Genomic DNA, 17,212 nt, shown 5'->3' with positions numbered 1-17,212 from the left:
CATTGTGATGGATTTACTGCAATAGTCTTTGGCTTGTGGTAAAATAGGGTGTATTTCAGTTTCACCTATTTCTACCGGCACTCTTTTTCACTGTGTTCTCAGTTATTTCTGGCTCTTTTCCCTAACTTCTCTCCATCTTTCAAACTGTCAGAGCTACTGTGGATTTTCAAAGGAGGAATCAATATAAGCTATGACCCACAGTGCATTTGCCCAGGTGGATAAACTCCACTGCAAGCCACAGAGGGGCCTCCTCATTCCGGCAATCTGGTCAGGCTGACAGACTCATTGCCTAATGGGGGCAGGGAACAGAGTGGGAGCCAGTATTTCTCAAGCTAGTGAGTAACTGCCTGAGCCTTTGCAGCCTAGGCAGGGGAGGTGGGAACCACTGGGGTGGGCCAGGACGCTGGATTGGGGATGCCCGGGCAGATGTGGAAGCAACTGGAAAGGCGGCACCGCACTTGGTTAGCTGTGCTGCCGCCGCCGCCGTTCCTAGGAGACCGAGGAGCAGCAAGATTGAGGGGGAGGGGGGAGCAAGTGGGTTGCTGCTTTTAGCAGCTGAAAGGGCTGCAGGGAGCTCTGGGTAAGACATTTTCTGCTGCTGCTGCTGCTTCTGCGGTAGAAGCTGCTGCGCGCGAGTAAGTCCGAGGAAGGAGGATCGAGAGGGAGGAGGCTTCAGTTGCAGCCATGCTGAATCACTGTTGCTAATCAGATCCCCCGCTGGTCGTCTGGGAGAACCGAGAGGACTGGGGAACTGGGCTAGGATCCCCGGGTGCATGCAGAGTTCAGCAGCTACCGCTCCGGCTGGGCCTCGCACAATGGAGGGTGAAAGGTATGTGTATATAAGTGATGTGTGTGTGTGTGTGTAAACGTGTGCTCGTAGTGCAGCCACTAGCTTTTGTGTTTGCATTGGCTAGGCAGGGTTGGAAGAGCTGGCCACTGATGGATTCCAGAGGGCGGCAGAGTCGGAGCAGGGAAGCCCCTTTCCAAATCCACTCCTTCCAAGGCTTGAATCTCCAAGAGAACTGGCTTCCGTGAAGTCAGGTCTGGGTTTGCTGGGCAGCAGCAGAACACCCTGAGAGAAGGGACTTCCTGGCTGGTGTTGAGGAATAGTTTCAGCATAGGCTGAATCAGGATTACCTTTCTCATGCTGTTTCAAGGAGGCGTTTCCCCTTCCTGGCTTCTTTCCCAGGGTGCTTTTTCTTTGGTGAGGGATGTTTTTTTGATGTCATAGCAGGCTGGCCTAGCATATAGTATACTTGCATTTTCACACAGAAATGCTGAAATCTTCAGCAAGCAAGCTTTGCTGGTGTCTTTCCTAGAAGTGTGTGTGTACGTGTGTATTGCAAGCACCTGTATATACACACATTCAAGTAAGAGGGAGAGAAATCCATTCAGGTGACACTGAATTTTGTTTCATTTGTATCGAAAAGTTCATGGATGACACTGGAAGAGTATGTGTTTTGGAGAAACTCTTGCTCCTTCCATTAGGGGCTTCTTATTAAATAGGAATCAACTGAAGGGATTTTAACTACTTGTGTTGAGCTTGATCTGACTAGTGAAGGTTTATTTCCTGGCAGACAAATTCTCATAAATTTTCGAAATATTTGAGATCCTGACTCTTTCATAGTGAAGGTGCTCAGTGCAGGGCAGGGATGGATTGGTTTCTCTGTCTACAGGCTAAAGCATCTCCTGAGTGCCAGCCTCTTCAATCTGGGGTCTGCAACTGGTAGAAAACAAGGCTTGCCCTTTTCCTTGAGGAGAGGAGAGAAGACTGTAGGGAGGGGTTGGCCACAGCAGTACAACAGAGTTGCCAGGCTGTTATAGACAGTAACCAGCTGGTTAAATGATAAAGGGTTCAACTAAGTCAACACTGTCTGGAGAGTACCTCAATGAGCATTTTCCTTTGCATGGATTGCCTGTGACTCCTCCCTCTCATGGGACAGGGTGATGTCATGAAGCATCTCTAGACCCTATTAGAACTGGCATGGTCACTGGGTGTCATCTTGTCCTCTTGTTTGAAGAGACCCTGGGGGACTCTGTTTCTTGATGTGACTCCCACAGGAAGAGTCTGGGACTTCTCACACTGTGTGCTGCTGGTGTAGCTTCCCCTTGGGCACTCTTTGCAACAGGAGCTTACTGTTGAACTCCATGTGGCCTGCAGGCAACAGAGCATCTGAAGTCCTGTTTCAAGGCGTGGGGCAGAGGTGGGCAGTGTCCTTCCCTTCTATCAGTCTGGTGGCTAGCAGAAGGGCAGAGGTGATGTGATGGAGGTTGAGATGTTCCTGTTCACTTAATCAGGCCTATTTGCTTAACCTGTGGCATATTGGGGCTGTCAGTTCCCTGGGGGACTGGCAGCAGCTGATTAAAGGTAATATAAATACTGCTTCACAAACATTTTTGGGGCACCTACTGTGGGCCCAGTTCTGTGTTCAGAAATGTAATGAATTCCTGCTCCCAAGGAGCCTTCTTATTCTTTAACACCCTGATGCCTCTCAGCTGGGGTGGCTAATATCTATGGCTTTAGAACATCTGATTATACGTGTTTCTTGGCTTCCCCCCTGCTTTCTGCCTTTTGGTTAGTCCCCAGGTACCAAAGACATCTCCTGGAGGCTGAGAGAATAAGAAATTCAAATTGAGCAGCTTCCAACTTTCACCAGGTCACCTAGCTCACTACATTTTGTTCCCACTCCAAGTCCAGCTTACCATGCCAGGCATTGAAGTCTTCTGAAATTGGGCTCCAGTCTCCATTCCCACTTCCATTCATAACCCCTCTCAGTTCTATTAGGCTCTTTCATTACCACCTAACCAGTATATTAGTTAATCCAGCCTCAGAGCCTTAGCTCCCAGAGTTCCTCTTGCTTGGAATGCCTTTCCCTTCCTCTTATCCAAAAGTTATTCATCTATCAAGGCTGTTTTGAAATTCTACTTTGTCTTGGAAACATCAGATTTTTTAGTTCCTGCTGATCTTCTACCAAATTTCAGTACCTCTAGTTTGTATCTCTTACTTGGGCACTGAATAATAGGTCCACCAGATCTTTTTGCGCTTTTGTTCCACATATCTTACAAGTTTCCCAAGCTGGAGATAGCTCCTCTAGGCAAGGATGGTGCTTTGTACCCATGAATACTCCTCGACTGTTACGGTGCTGCACACATAGTAGGTGCTTGATAATTATTAGCTGTTTAACTGATAACTGCTGTGGGCAGCTCTGATAATTAAAAAAGTTGGTGAGAGAGCAATTGAAACCTTTGGCAAACAGGTTCATCCTTGTATATCTGCCTTATTATCTCAACACGGGTAATTGACCCCATGGAATGCTTTGAGGTAGGGGCAGAGTAGAGGAAAGTAGTCTTGTTTACAAGTTTCCTGGGAAACCCAGGGCCAGAGAAGCTGAGTGACTGGCCTAGTATCACATGTCCAACCTCCGGAGACTGGAGGGGTCCTGTGTCTGGGGCTCATTCCACATTTAACCCACTAAAGCTTAATCGGGGCTGTTTTTAAGCATTAAAACTTTTCATTCAAGAGATTGCTAATGAACAAATTTCTTTCTTTGCCATGAGAGTCTGAAAATAACTCTACCTTGAAAGGCTATTAGTTAAAAGCATGCACTTTGGAGTAACAGACCTAATAGTGAATCTACTTTGTTAGCTGTATGACCTTGAATGTATCACAGTTTTTCAGAACTAATTTTTCTTTTCTGTGTAAGAAGAGAATAACAGTACCTATACCTCATTAGAGTTGTTGTGAAGATTAAATGAGACAGTATGTGTAAAGCACCTAGGAAAGTTTCCCTGACAGAGTAAGTACTCAGTAAGTGATAGCTGCTATATTGTTGGTGTCAGTCTGTTTCCCTGTTGTACCCCATGACCTGCTGCTGGGATACTAACCAAGGCATATTTTAGGGCCTACTTGTATTTATCACCCAAAGCAGATAATATGGGGCCATTCTCATGAGAAAATTAGGGAGAACTTCTCAGGCTATCATTCTGCTTCTTACCTAAACTATCTCCTCATAGTAAGATACCATATAGAGCCTGGCATTTCCCTTTCGAGGTGTCAAGTTCTACCTAGTTCCCCTTTTTTGTAGACATCCTAAGGCAACTAGAGACCTTAGTGGTTTGGAACCATAAGCTGGATATTAGCCTTTGTTCCGGTCAAAATCTTAAGAAGAACCTGTGAATTTACGCTCACCGTTGCTTCATCCTCCCATCCCCCCAGCTCTCTGCTGGACCTTCTGATGCTAAGTCTTCCTCAGCTCCCTCTGGGAGGATCACTGTGGCTTGATCAGTTGGAGAAAGGTGACTTTGTCTTCTGTTTTACAAAGGAAATGGTTCTCTGGTTCTCAGCTACTACAGTGATAAATCGTGGTGTGGGTGTGTGTACAAAGCAGATAGACCTTGAAAATGGCAGTTGCCCTTGCTACGGGATTTTATTTCCATTCTGGAAATCAGCCTTATGGATGGATTAAAATATATCTCCAGCCAAGCCTCTGGCAGTTCTGCAAGAGTTGAAGAGAACTGCAATTTTTTGGAAGAAGCATCATAAAAAAGGGGAGTTCGTTGATTTAAAAAAAAAAAAAAAAAGAGTTGGTCATTTTCTTCATCAGAAGCATGGGGATGCCCCTGCTTTGAGAGTGGCATTGTGCCTCTGGCACTATGCTATGGATTTGTGTGAGGAGATCTCCTTGGAGGAGAGCCTGTTCCTTAACCTCAGGGAGCTTCTAAATTGAAAGGAGCTTATTTTTTCACCCTTGATCCAAGAACAGAGAGATCACATGTTCTGAGAAGACATGACTTAGGAACTGGTGCTCCCTAAATGCAGAGTTTTGCAATGCCAGGTAAAAGGCCACAAGACCCTATGAAGAGTGTGTGTTGAAAAGCATAGTCTTTCTCTCTTCCCCCTGGCAATTCACTTAGTTCTCCCCTCAGCCCAGAAGTCATGGGTAGAAGCTTGTAGAAATTTTTGGGCATTGCTGCTGCTTGCAGCAGATGTGCATTTCAACCGTGATAATTGAAACCAATTTTTCCATTTTAGAAATACTTTTTGGCGAAGTAAGGTTTTCAACTGCAAAACAAAGTCAGTGAAGGAAACCTCTTGATTTCCCCACACCCACATTCACGTTTTTAGTACTTTGCTTGCTAAGTTTTAGATTGTAAGACAGATCCAGCTAAGAAAGATTTTGTTTAAGTTTTCTAAAGCAAGTGCTTTATTTGATGGAATTTGCCACTGTAGAACTGACCTAATTTTTTTCAATTTCTAGATGAAATCTAAAACTAGGTTAAACTGTATAGAACATTACTAAACTATGTAAAAATTAACTTAGCATGTTCTGTTTTTAGATATTATCATATTAAGTAAATTCAGTGGTTCTCAAGTTAGAATTTTTAAAATTTGTGAGGCTTTTTAGATTCTCAGCACAACTTTTCTGAACTTTTCCTTTTAACTTAGGGACGTCCCCTGTAGCCTCTATCAAAACCACACGCATGGAAGAGCACAGCTCCTCTATTCAAACCAAATATAAGCTTGGCTTCCAAAGTGCCACATAATGAGGGATGTGTTTTCTTTTAGTCTCTCTCTCTTCTTGTCTAATTCTGTCTGAACTCAAGCAATTGTCTTATGTTTTACATTTTCACACAGTCTACTTAAGAGTTGTTTTCCCCCTGGATTTTGAAGAAAGCAGTCTGAATTGGGCTCTTGGGGGTGTGATTAGTAACATACCTGTTTTTGAGCTTGTTTTTGAAGGAGCACATTATAGGAATGGCAGTAGCTGTTTTGATGAATCATGATTAGCTTGTGTGAAGGCCTGAGTATGGAAATTCCAGGCTCAGTACAATTGATAATGTTGACTCCAATATACATGCAGTTTCCCACAACTGGCAGAGTGAAGTAGAGTTATATCACAGGTCCTAGAGGATTTAGTCTTCTTCATTTGGCCTGATTTGGCCACACAGTGAGGAATCTCAGAGAGTGGGAGACAAGGATTGAGCTCTCCTTGTCTGACAGAGTAAGCACTGTCTGGTTGATTCTGGCTCTCTCTCTCCCCTCATTCTTCTGATACTGTATCACCAATACGAGGGACTGGACTGGCTAAGAAAGTTCTCCTGCCATTAGGGAGAAGGAGAGAAGTTGAGAGAGACAAAGTCATAATTATTTTATGATGGGCTGTGGACATTATCTTAAGTAAATGGAAATTGTTATTAAATGCACAGACTTCTGGGGTCAGATAGACCTGGATTTGAGTGCCAGGTCTCCGCTTATTAGTTTTGTGGGTCCTCGAACAAGTTTTAGTTCAGTGCCCCAGGAGATAATAGTACTTACCTAGTAGGGTTGTTTTGAAGATAAAATGAGATAATAGAGGTAAAGTGCTTAACATATCGTTAACTATCAGTAAATGGTAACTGTTATTAACCGTTACCCAGGAGCTGTAGCTTATCGATGCAGATCTTCTGTGTGTCCATGTGTGCTATTGTAGGGAGTCAGCCTGATGCCCGTGAATTGAAGTGACACCATTAAAAGGGTATGAAGAGTATGCGGCTCTATGGCAGCCTGTGTTTAAATAGTGTTTCTTGATTGCTGGACTGGGTATCTTCAAGTGCAAGGTCCTTCATTTATCTAGAAGTAGAAATCTAAATTTGGTCATTTTGACCCTGAACTTTAGGATTCAGATACATGCTAGATCTGCAGTTTGCCAGAGCCCTATAGGTTCAGAAATCTTGTCTTGCTGCCCAGACTTAGAGAAGCAGAGTCATGCTGATGAACTCATGAGAAACTGAAGTACAACAATCAGAGTGCCAGTTTATTAATTTGCAGTGAAAACTTACTGGCAAGATGTTCCTGAGGCTTGCCTGCCACTTTCTTTCTCCATGAAGTAGAACTATGGGGGAGGCCAAATTGCTTAAAAGGCTGCATAGTGAGCTGGGGACTGAGTGACAGCATTTCAATATTTATAGGCTTCAGGCTCCACCACAGAGATCTGATCTGAGGTTGAGCCAAATGACTATGTCTGATGAGTAAATCATTTTCTTTCCTAGATAGTGTGGGATGGGCTGGACCAAAGGCTTTCTCTGATTCTTGTTTTTCAGTTATTCCTTTCTAAAGGTCACTTTCTTTGTTGAGGGATTTTAACGCCTTCAGTATAGTCTGGATCAGAGTTGTTTTGTCTCCTCTAAGTGACTTTGTCTCTCCTTACTCTGTCACAGATGTTGAACGTGGTTGGGTCGCATGTGGCCTAGTACCTGTATGGGATCAACCCTAAAGAAATACAGCTCCTGGCTCCCTGATCTTTATTTGCCTCTCTTGGAGACTTTCCAAGGGGATACAGTTCACAACACTCAGGAGTACTTCTCAGTCTTCCCTTTCTGTTCCTCCCCATTCTCTCACACCCTGGATGCTTTGGAGCTCCTCATTTGACAAATATCCCAAACAAACTTCTGCACCATCGGCTTGCTCAGATGTTTTTCTGTCTCCTGCCTCTCTGGCATCTTTTTTAGTACTATTTCCTTTCCATTCATTTCCTGAATTTCCCTCAGCAATTGAAAGAACCTAGGAACTGACAGAGTAAGCACTGTCTCTGGTTGATTCTGGCTCTCTCTCTTCCCTCATTCTTCTGATACTGTATCACCAATATGAGGGACTGGACTGGCTAAGAAAGTTCTCCTGCCATTAGGGAGAAGGAGGGAAGTTGAGAGGGACAAAGCCATAATTTTTTTAAATGAGGAGAAGTGAGGAAAGATTTAATAGCCAGTAGTTGCACCTATTATCTATTTATTCATTTAATCAATAACCATTTATTGAGTCCCTATTATGTATCAGCACCTAAGAATACAGAGGGAAATAAGACACCTTCCTGATCTTCATGCCCCTCCTGGTCTAGCGGGGACAGTGGTGTACTGGAGCTAACTCTCACCCACTAGCAAGAGCTGATTGTTAAATTTTCAGAAATGTTGGGAGTCAGTTGTTAGACACAACCATTATTAAAAATTAAATTATATATACTTACAAATAAATTGCATTAAAAACAAATGTAATAAATCCTCAAAAATCATCACTTCTTAACTGCTTTTCTGTATTATACTATGAGCTAAGTCTTTGAGGTTTATGTTGGAAATACTATAGAGTGATATAATGTATTCTGCTGCACATCTCTTCCCAGCTCTGCATGTTCAGTGACATCACATTGGTCATTTGAAATCTGCCATGGTGAGATTATTTTTGCCATGGATATTGGGAAATGCTACAAATCAGGGCTCCTTTGTCCCCACAACCAGTAGTTAAACATTTGCTTTCTTAGCACACACTGAGTTGGGGAAACAGACAAATATAAGAATATTACAACGTAATATGGAGGGAAGCACAGAGTACTATGGGAACAAAGAAGAGAGGAACCTAATCTAGTGGGCAGTGGAGGATGATAGGGAAGGCTCCCAGGGAGAAGCTTGAAGGACAGGAAGGAACTAGCTAGACACAGGGAGAATGAGTGGGGATTGAAAGTGTTTTCTAGCCAGACAAAGCTGCAGCAAGCAGGAGAGCCTAGTATATTTAGACAAGTGCAAGTATTTTAGTACTGTGGGAACAGAAAGTGTTCAGGGTGATGATTGGATTATGAAGAACTGCAGTGAGGAACCTGTGAGAGGTTTCAAGAACCTACCTTGGTCACAATGACATTGTGTAAAGGTCACTCTGGAGTCTGAGAAGAGGTTATAGTAATCCAGGCAGAGCTCATGATGACCTGGACTGAGGTTGTGGTAGTAACTGTGAGAAGGGAATGGGGTAGAGAGATATTAAAGTGCATAGCATTGGTACAACTGGTGATTGCATGTGAGGGGAGAGAGAGAGAGAGAGGGAGAAAGAGAGAGATGAGATATCAAGGATAAGATCCTAGTTTCTGGCTTTGATGGGTGAGTGGGTGGGGGTTTCTGAGCCTGGTGTGGTTTAAATAGGGGTTGAGGCTTAAGGGAGTGTTGAAGCTAGAGCCAGTCTTTTCTTTTGGAGAAATCAGCCACTTTGGACTTAGAGGAAGAGCATTTACTGAACAATGTTTTTCAGCAGAAAATGTCTTGTGGCTGAGTAGTCTGCCAAGATCTCTCTCTCTCTCTCTCTCTCTCTCTCTCTCTCTCTCTCTCTCTCTCTCTCTCTCTCTGTGTGTGTGTGTGTCATTTTGGCTTCTGGGTCTGGGTGGGGTGAAAAGTATGGTCTTAGACCTTGGCCTTGGACAAGGGAGTAGGAACATACCTCAGTGTGGTCTGTGAGTCACAGTTGGGAAGAGGGGATGCACTAGCCTTGTCTAGGATCAAGAACTGATGATGTGGGGAATGGGGCCCCTATAAGGTAGAGGTGGGGATATCTGTTGGGGACTCATTAATTAAGATCTGTTATTAATGAAGGGAAACAGGGGTAGGGGAAGGGATGGTGGGATTCAGCAACTCTGGGCCTGAGCGTGTGAGCAGAGGCTGAGGCATATGCGTGTATATGTGGATGCTTGTGCACGTATGCACATCAGGTACTATACTACTGGAGTGTGTAGGCTGTAGTGGAAATAGCTTGGGCTTAAGTCAAGAAGACCTGAGCTCAGATCCCATCTCTGCTGCTTATTATCTGTGTGACCTTGTACAAAATTCTTAACTTCTATAAGCTCACCTTAACATCCCACTCCCTGGAAGGTCACTGAGTTGCCAAGAAGCTTGTACCTTCTAGAAACCAGAGTCCCAGAATCTATACCAGACTTCCCATGTCTTCACATTAGGAGCAGAACAGGGGAAGAAAGAAAGGGACCTTGGGTTCCTCCTGATGTCAAGCCTCACTTTTACATCAAGGGAGGAAAGGGCTCTGGATGAAGAGTTGGGAAACTCAGTGTCCCTTCTCAAGTCAGCCTATTGGTCCTCAATGAGTTACTTTCTCTTTCAGGGAGACTTTAGGTGCAAATTGCATTTTGTTGAATTTGTATTCTCTGATAACAGTAAATCAATGTTTGAGACCTTTTGGTAGCATAACCTTGGAATTAAAAGGGATACATCATTACTGGACCTTCTGGAAGGATGGACAGTTCAAAATGCAACACAACAAGGAAGAGCAAGCTTCTTGTTCACTAGCCACACTGGAGATTATTGTCAGTGCTTCTAAATGGCTCTATTGATCTCGCACCTGCTTTGTATCTGTAAAGCAGAGCTAATAATATCTGTCTACTGGCTTTTAGAAGCCCCAGTTTTATTAGTTCCTAGTCAAAAACCTCAGTGGTTCCAAGGTCCATACCAAAATTATAATTTCTCATCCTGGCTCTAAGACTCTCTACAGTTTGAAGACAACAGTTATAATGAATGTTTGTGCAGTTTATAATTTTACCTCAGGAATGCAAATATAGCTTAGTATTAGAAAGTATATGTATAAGTGGCATTCACCACATTGACAGACTAAGGGAAAAAAACATGACCATCTCATTAGATGCACAAAAACATTTGATAAAATTCAATTTAACAAAAAAAAATCAATATAACTTTATGATTAAAAACTCTTAATAAATGAAAAATAGAAGGGAATTTTCTTAACCTGATAAACAACAGCTATATAAATCCTATAACAAACATACACAATGGGGAAACATTAGAAGAACATCTTCAAAATCAGAAATATGACAAGAATATTCTCTAGCACCCTTCTGTTCAACATTTTTTGGCCATCCTAGTCAGTGCAAAATTTATTTCAAAAAAGAAATTAGAGGCCTAAGAGCTGGAAAGGAGGTAATAAACCTTGGCATTATATGGAGGTAAGATTGTCTACATAGAACACCTAATTGAATCTCCAGATAAAAAATTAGAAATAATAGGAATGTTTGGTAAACTGGTTGGCTATAAGATCAATTTGCAGGAATCAATTGCATTTTATAAACCAGAACAATCAGAAATGTAATTTTGAAAATATACCATTGATGTTATAAAACAGCCATAAAAATTATAAAGTATTTATTAATAAACCTAATCAAATATGTGTAACATCTTCATAAAGAAAATAAATGGAGAGAAACACAATGTTCATGGATAGCAAGACACACTATCAGAAAGATATTGGTTCTATCAATATTGATCTATAGATTCAATACAGTTTCTATCAAAATCCTTCAGGGGTTTTCATGGAACGTGAGCTGTTACAAAAGTTTATATGAAAGATTAAAGAACGTAGAATAGTCAAGACACTTCTGAGGAATAATATTAGGAATTGGGACTTACCCTATCATATATCAGGCCTTGTTATAAAGCTACAGAAATAATGTGGTGTTGGAACAGAGACAGAAAACCTGACTGATAGAATAGGTTAGCGAGTCCAGAAATAGATCCTTGATCATTTGAAACTTTGATGTATGACTAAGGTGGCATGACAGATGAGTGGGAAAAATAAGAAGTATTCAATAAGTGGGACTTATGGGGAAAAATTAGATCACTACTTCACATTGTAACATGAAAGTCAACGTCAGATAAAATAAGGGCTTAATTAAAAAAAGAAAAATGTTAAGCTTTTATTAGGAAATAGAAACAAATATCTTTCTGTCCCCGGAGCAGGGAAGGACAGTAACTATAAAGGGAGTTATGCTTGTGAAATTTCTTACATGAAGTTTTTCATCTTTGCAGGGTGCTTTCTCACCCTGATCTCATTTTCTGGCCTGAGATTTTCTTTACTCACATAGACACACGACCCTAGTCATCTGCCTTCATGGATTTCTTGATATTTATCCTCCTATGCTCAGCTAACTTCCTTGTACCCAGAGTCCAAACAGTCCCAAAGTTCAGATGTCCTTGGCTTACACGTGCATGCTGAACTGAAGGTGGGTCAGGAAGCCAAAGGAGGAGCCTGACGTTGTCAGACAAACTGGGTCTGGCATGTTCATCTTATTTCAATGTTCCTACAGTTACAAATTGCAGTGTGAGATCTGCAGAGACTGTCAGGTCTCTGGAATATTCTCTTAACCACAGCAGCTCTTTTCTCTAGCCAGTTTGCAAGCCATGGACAGAGGAACCCACGGGGGAAAGTCAAAGAAGATTACCCCTAGTGTCCTAGAGTTGGGGTGATGTGTGGGTCCCCAAATCTACGTGAGTAGAGAATGTTCTGTTTTTCTATTAGCAGAGCTAAGCTGTGCCTGGTATAAAAAGAGGTAACTTCAAATTTCAGACTTGATCTTGGAGCTGAATAGTTTTCACTGGTTTGGGGGAAAATGTCCTTTCTTGTGTCTCCTTTGCTCATTCTTTTGATCTTTCCCTCCTAAACCCAATGAAGTTAAGATGTGTTGGTCAGGAGTTCTTGGACAGCTAGCTGATGTTTCATAGGAATCTGTGTGTTTGTTGCTTGATTTTGGTTCGGAAGGTTTTGAGATTTTGGGTGTCTCTGGCTAGTCATCACTTGCTCAGTCAGCCCACACAGATAGCCTTTCTTTCCATGACAATTACAATTCCTTGTCATTCTATGGGATTATGGTTTCCCAAGAGCCTTCACTTGTGTGCCTCTGTTCTTCATACCATAAGCAATGTGATTTTTCTAAAGCACAAATTTGTTCACTTGCTTCCTGTCCCTCTTCTCTGTTTAAAACCCTTTGGGAGGTGGGGGAATGCAGAGGTGTTTGGCTTCCTCACCTGGATTGTTGCTGATATACTCACAAACATTGAGGACTGGCTGTTTGATGTGTCGAGCCCTCTATCTCAGGACTTGCCCTTATGAAGCTCGTCACTGCAAAGGAGAGGCTAAACCTGCTTATAATTGTGCCCGAGGGTCTACCCCTGAGTATCTCTTTGTTGCTCATATGTGGCCCTCTCTCTCCAGTAAGCCATCTTGGTGGGTGAACTCCCCCCTATGTGGGATCTGACTCCCAGGGGTGTAAATCTCCCTGGCAACATGGGATGTGACTCCAGGGGATGAATCTGGACGTGACATCATGGGACTGAGAACATCTTCTTAACCAAAAGGGGGATGTGAAATGAAATGACATAAAGTTTCAGTGGCTGAGAGATTCCAAATGAAGTCGAGAGGTCACTCCAGTGGGCATTCTTATGCACTATATAGATAACCCTTTTTAGGTTTTTAATGCATTGGAATAGCTAGAAGTAAATACCTGAAACTATCAAACTGCAGTGCAGTAGCCTTGACTCTTGAAGATGATTGTATAGCAATGTAGCTTACAAGAGGTGACAGTGTGATTGTGAAAGTCATATGGATCATACTCCCTTTATCCAGTGTATGGATGGATGAGTAGAAAAATGGGGACAAAAAAGCTAAATGAAAAATAGGGGTGGGAGGGGGGTGTTTTGGGTGTTCTTCTTTACTTTTATTTTTTATTCTTATTTTCACTTTTGCTGGTACAAGGAAAATGTTCAAAAAATAGATTGGGGTGATGAATGCACAACTATATGATGGTACTGTGAACGATTGTCCACTTTGGATGATTGTATGGTATGTGAATATATCTCAATAAAATTGAATTAAAAAAAAACCCTTTGAGGGCTTTTCAGTGTTTCAGAATGAAGTCCACACTACTTAGCTTTGCTTCTAAGAATCCTATAAGCCTGCTCACTCTTTAGCCTTTTCTCTTGATACTCTCCTCTTGTGCTCTACTGTTTAATTTTACTGAACTTTGAGTACTTTGAACACACTTTGCTCTTTTTCTCCTCCAAGTCTTTATGCATACTGTTTCTTCTGCTTGGAATACTCTGAATCTTATATATATATATATATATATATATATATTTTTTTTTTTTTTTTTTTTTTTTTTTTTTTTTATTTTATTTTATTTTTCCCCAGGCTAATTTCTCTTCTTCCTGCGGGCTCAGCTTCCAGGAAGTTTACCCTTAGCCCACCTACCTGTTTCCTTCTCTCTGTGCTTCTGTAACTCCTATTGAACCATAGCCTTCAAGACAGAATGTTAAATGTTTACTTAAAAGGCTTTCTCTTCCACTGCACTCTAAGCTTGGATAGGGACTATACCTTGTTTGTTGTTGTGTCTCCCAATTAAATACAGGGCCTGCCACGCAGTAGGCTCCAGTAAGTGATTGTTGAATGAACAAACATCCCTGTGAAGTGAATGGTATTGGGCTTGGCCCTTTGATGGTGGGATGGAGGTTAAGGACTTCTACAAAGTCCTTACAAGTACTTGGTGGAAGGAGCTGACCTAGGCCTGGCCCCCTCTGGTGGAATGCACTTTTCGCTGGAAGATCCTGTAGAAATGCCCAACCCAGTGCATTTCCTTTCCTGCTGAGTCTGTGGTGAGGAGAACAGGCTGGCAGAGATGCCCCTGGTAGATGAGTAAATGCATGCATGCATTTGTGATAGTTGGGTTTACCAATGTGTGATCCTCTTTCCCCTCCCACTCCCTTCTTGTTCACAGCGTCAAGTCGAGCTCCCAGCCCCCAGTGCAGGCGGGGGAAGATGAGAGGAAGCAGAGGACGATCACTGTCAACCCTGCCCACATGGGGAAGGCGTTCAAGGTTATGAATGAACTGCGGAGGTACTTTTCCTATCTTGTCTGTGCCCTTTCTAGAGAAACTTGGGGGGTGAGTGTCATGGGGGACTGAGCATAAGAGTGAGAACACCACTGCTTAGCTGGTTCTGACTCTTTCCCACCCACTCTCAGAGAAACTCTCTTGGTTCTCTTTTAAACTCTGATTGAGACAGAACAGCTTTGCCGGAAATCTCTCTGTCTTTCCTTTTGTATTTATTTAACACCTGTCATTTTAGTGTTTAATCACAGGGGACAAATCCTTTATGGTTACAGCAGGATGGTTCATAAACTGATTTCTAACTGAATCAGCTGCTTGAAGACCAGTAGTAGAATGACTGCAACACCTACACACAATTACAGATTAAAGATCGTAGATGCCATGTATTTTCTTTTGGCGTCCCTCTCTTGTTCCTTGATCTGTACTTGGCTTGGCAAGGCAGTGGCATGAATAGAATACCTAGCTGCTCAAATGCAATTTAACTCTGTAAAGAAAGAAATGAAATGCAGATTTACTCACCCTCCCTGAACTAAATGGTAAGGGATATGCAGGCCATTTGTAAGGCCAGTGTGCCTATGATGAGATGGTTGCAAGGCAGATTGAGTGCTGTCCCTGAGTTTTCCTCTACAAAACCTGTACACACAGCCTCTTCCTTACCAAAGACCTCAGAAGCTTCCTTTTCCCATGCCATTATTTACCATTTGCTTACTCCTGTTGTGAGCTGTGATCCTTTGTTTCCCTTTAGTTTATGAGTGAGCTCCTTGAAGGCAGGGCCACTTCTGAGTCATTTCTATCTCCAGAACCTGGCACTTCACAGAAGCTTCATTCATTCACCAAAGATGACTGGAAGCACTAGCTGGGCCCTGGGATGGGTAGGTGTGGGTGGCGTGCGAAGTAAAACTGTAAGTCAATGAACATGATCTTTCTACAGCGTAAGTGGGTTTTATGAAGTAGGAATGCACCAGGTGCCTGATAGGTGGTAGGTATGCAATAAATATCTGTTCCTTAAAGAGTGCTGTGGAAGCAAGTATATTACATTGGAACTTCAGAGAACATTTCCGAAAGGGGTGATGCTTGAGCTGAATTTTGAAGGATAAGTAAGAGTTTAAAGATGAGGGGTGATGGGAAGAGGGGGAGGCACTCCAGGAAGAGAAAAAGGCCTGAGCAAAGGCACACATATCTGAAGAAGTGTTTCTTGAATGGGGAATTGAATTACTTTTAAAAAAAAAAGTTCCATCTAATTCTATGCTTATTTCCTCATTTCTCTTTCTGCAGGGCCCAGTCTGTGGCATGAAAATCCAAGCTAAATTAAATTTGTCTTATGCCCCACTGCTCAATTTTTATTAGGCCTCCTGCCAGATTCCCTGGAAGCCCTGCTGGTAGCTGTCTTAATGCTGGCTACCTATGCATGCTTCTCTTGTCACTAAAGAATTTATATTTGTCATGTTCCCTAGACACTATTGAGGTTCCTCATCTAGTTCACTCGAGTGTGGCTTGTGTCCTTTGTCTGATTTGAGACCCCAGGCCTCTCACCCAAGCCTTCTAATTTTGCCTGGGAGAGCCAAATCCCGTGACCAGAGAGAGAAAGCTCAAGGAGTAGATATGCACACAGAATTGTCTCCCCCACTACACTCTCCATTGCTAGCATCTTTTCTTTTTCTTAATTAACTTCAAAGATTATCATCCTACTAAGTCCTTGTTGCTTCTGTTGCAATTTGTTAGGTTTTTGCATCTTTTCTCTAGAGCATCAACTTGGATTTAACTTCCTCCAACAGTCCTGTTTCGTCTTCTCTTTTGTATAAATCAGCATTTGCCAGAGTCTGTTATGAGGAACACTAGTTTTCTAAAGATGCTCTGTGGGAAAAAAGGGCTCTGTGCCCAAATGTGTTTGGAAAATGCTGTATACTGTACCCCTCTCTGAGATTCATAATGCACATAGCCATATTAAAAGCTCTGAGAAATCCTGTAATAAAGGAACTTATTTAACTGAAAGTTTCTTACACGTATTTGATATAGAACCATATTGGTGGTGGTTGTTATGTATAGACTGTTTTCTGAAACTTGTTTTGGAAAATGTTGGTTTAAACTCCAGGCATAGTCCTTTGCTGAAATTGAAGTGAATAGTGAATAACCTTGTTCTTCCTCTTTTTGTTTTTTCCAAATGGATCACAATCTGTATATGTATTGTCTGGGAAAATTTTAGTTCGGGTTTAGACATGGATAATTTATTTTTCTTTTCTTTTTTTAAATGCAATTTTATTGAGATATATTCAAATAACATACAATCCTTCAAAGTGTACAATCAGTTGTTCATAGTTGTGCATTGATCACTACAATCAATCTTTGAACATTTTCATTACTCCAAAAAATAAAATAAAAATTAGAATAAAAAAGAACATGCAAAACATTCCATTCCCCTCCTCCTCCCCATTGTTCATTTACTTTTTTTCATACTCATTCATTGTTTTTTTAACTTTATCAAAAAATTTAAAAAAAATAAAATAAAATAAATTTCAAACAAAACCAAAACAAAAGGAATAATAAAAAACAACCTAAAATAACTACATTTCTAAGAACTTGTTCCTACCATACACCCCAGAAATTAACAAACCATAGTCATTCCTGAGCATTACCAGAACATTAAGTTTACCCTCCATGATTTACCTGTTCTTATTAGATTATCGTTCCCCCTTCACTATTTGCTGTCTATTGCTAGGTCTCCTACATTCTACAATATAAACCA

The 17,212-nt window shown here is 41.8% G+C and overlaps 1 protein-coding gene across 2 annotated transcripts in view; it reads left to right on the top strand.

Moving 5' to 3' along the window:
* The first annotated feature begins 238 nt into the window (after window positions 1-238).
* The window catches only part of KLHL3 (kelch like family member 3), a 190,094-nt gene continuing 173,120 nt past the window's right edge, over window positions 239-17,212 (top strand). The window contains exons 1-3 of one of the 2 annotated variants that reach the window (XM_037801301.1): window positions 239-335; window positions 710-829; window positions 14,358-14,477. In XM_037801301.1, the coding sequence (XP_037657229.1) occupies window positions 774-829; window positions 14,358-14,477 (176 nt within the window). In that variant the 5' untranslated portion in view covers window positions 239-335; window positions 710-773. Of the gene's footprint in view, window positions 336-431; window positions 830-14,357; window positions 14,478-17,212 lie in introns of those variants that run through there. The other variant, XM_037801300.1, reaches the window with a different exon arrangement.

Source organism: Choloepus didactylus, chromosome 13 (assembly GCF_015220235.1).
Source record: "Choloepus didactylus isolate mChoDid1 chromosome 13, mChoDid1.pri, whole genome shotgun sequence".
Lineage (NCBI taxonomy): Eukaryota > Metazoa > Chordata > Mammalia > Pilosa > Megalonychidae > Choloepus > Choloepus didactylus.
The sequence above is the reverse complement of the archived record's forward strand: the minus strand, read 5'-3'. Positions and strand labels throughout refer to the sequence as shown.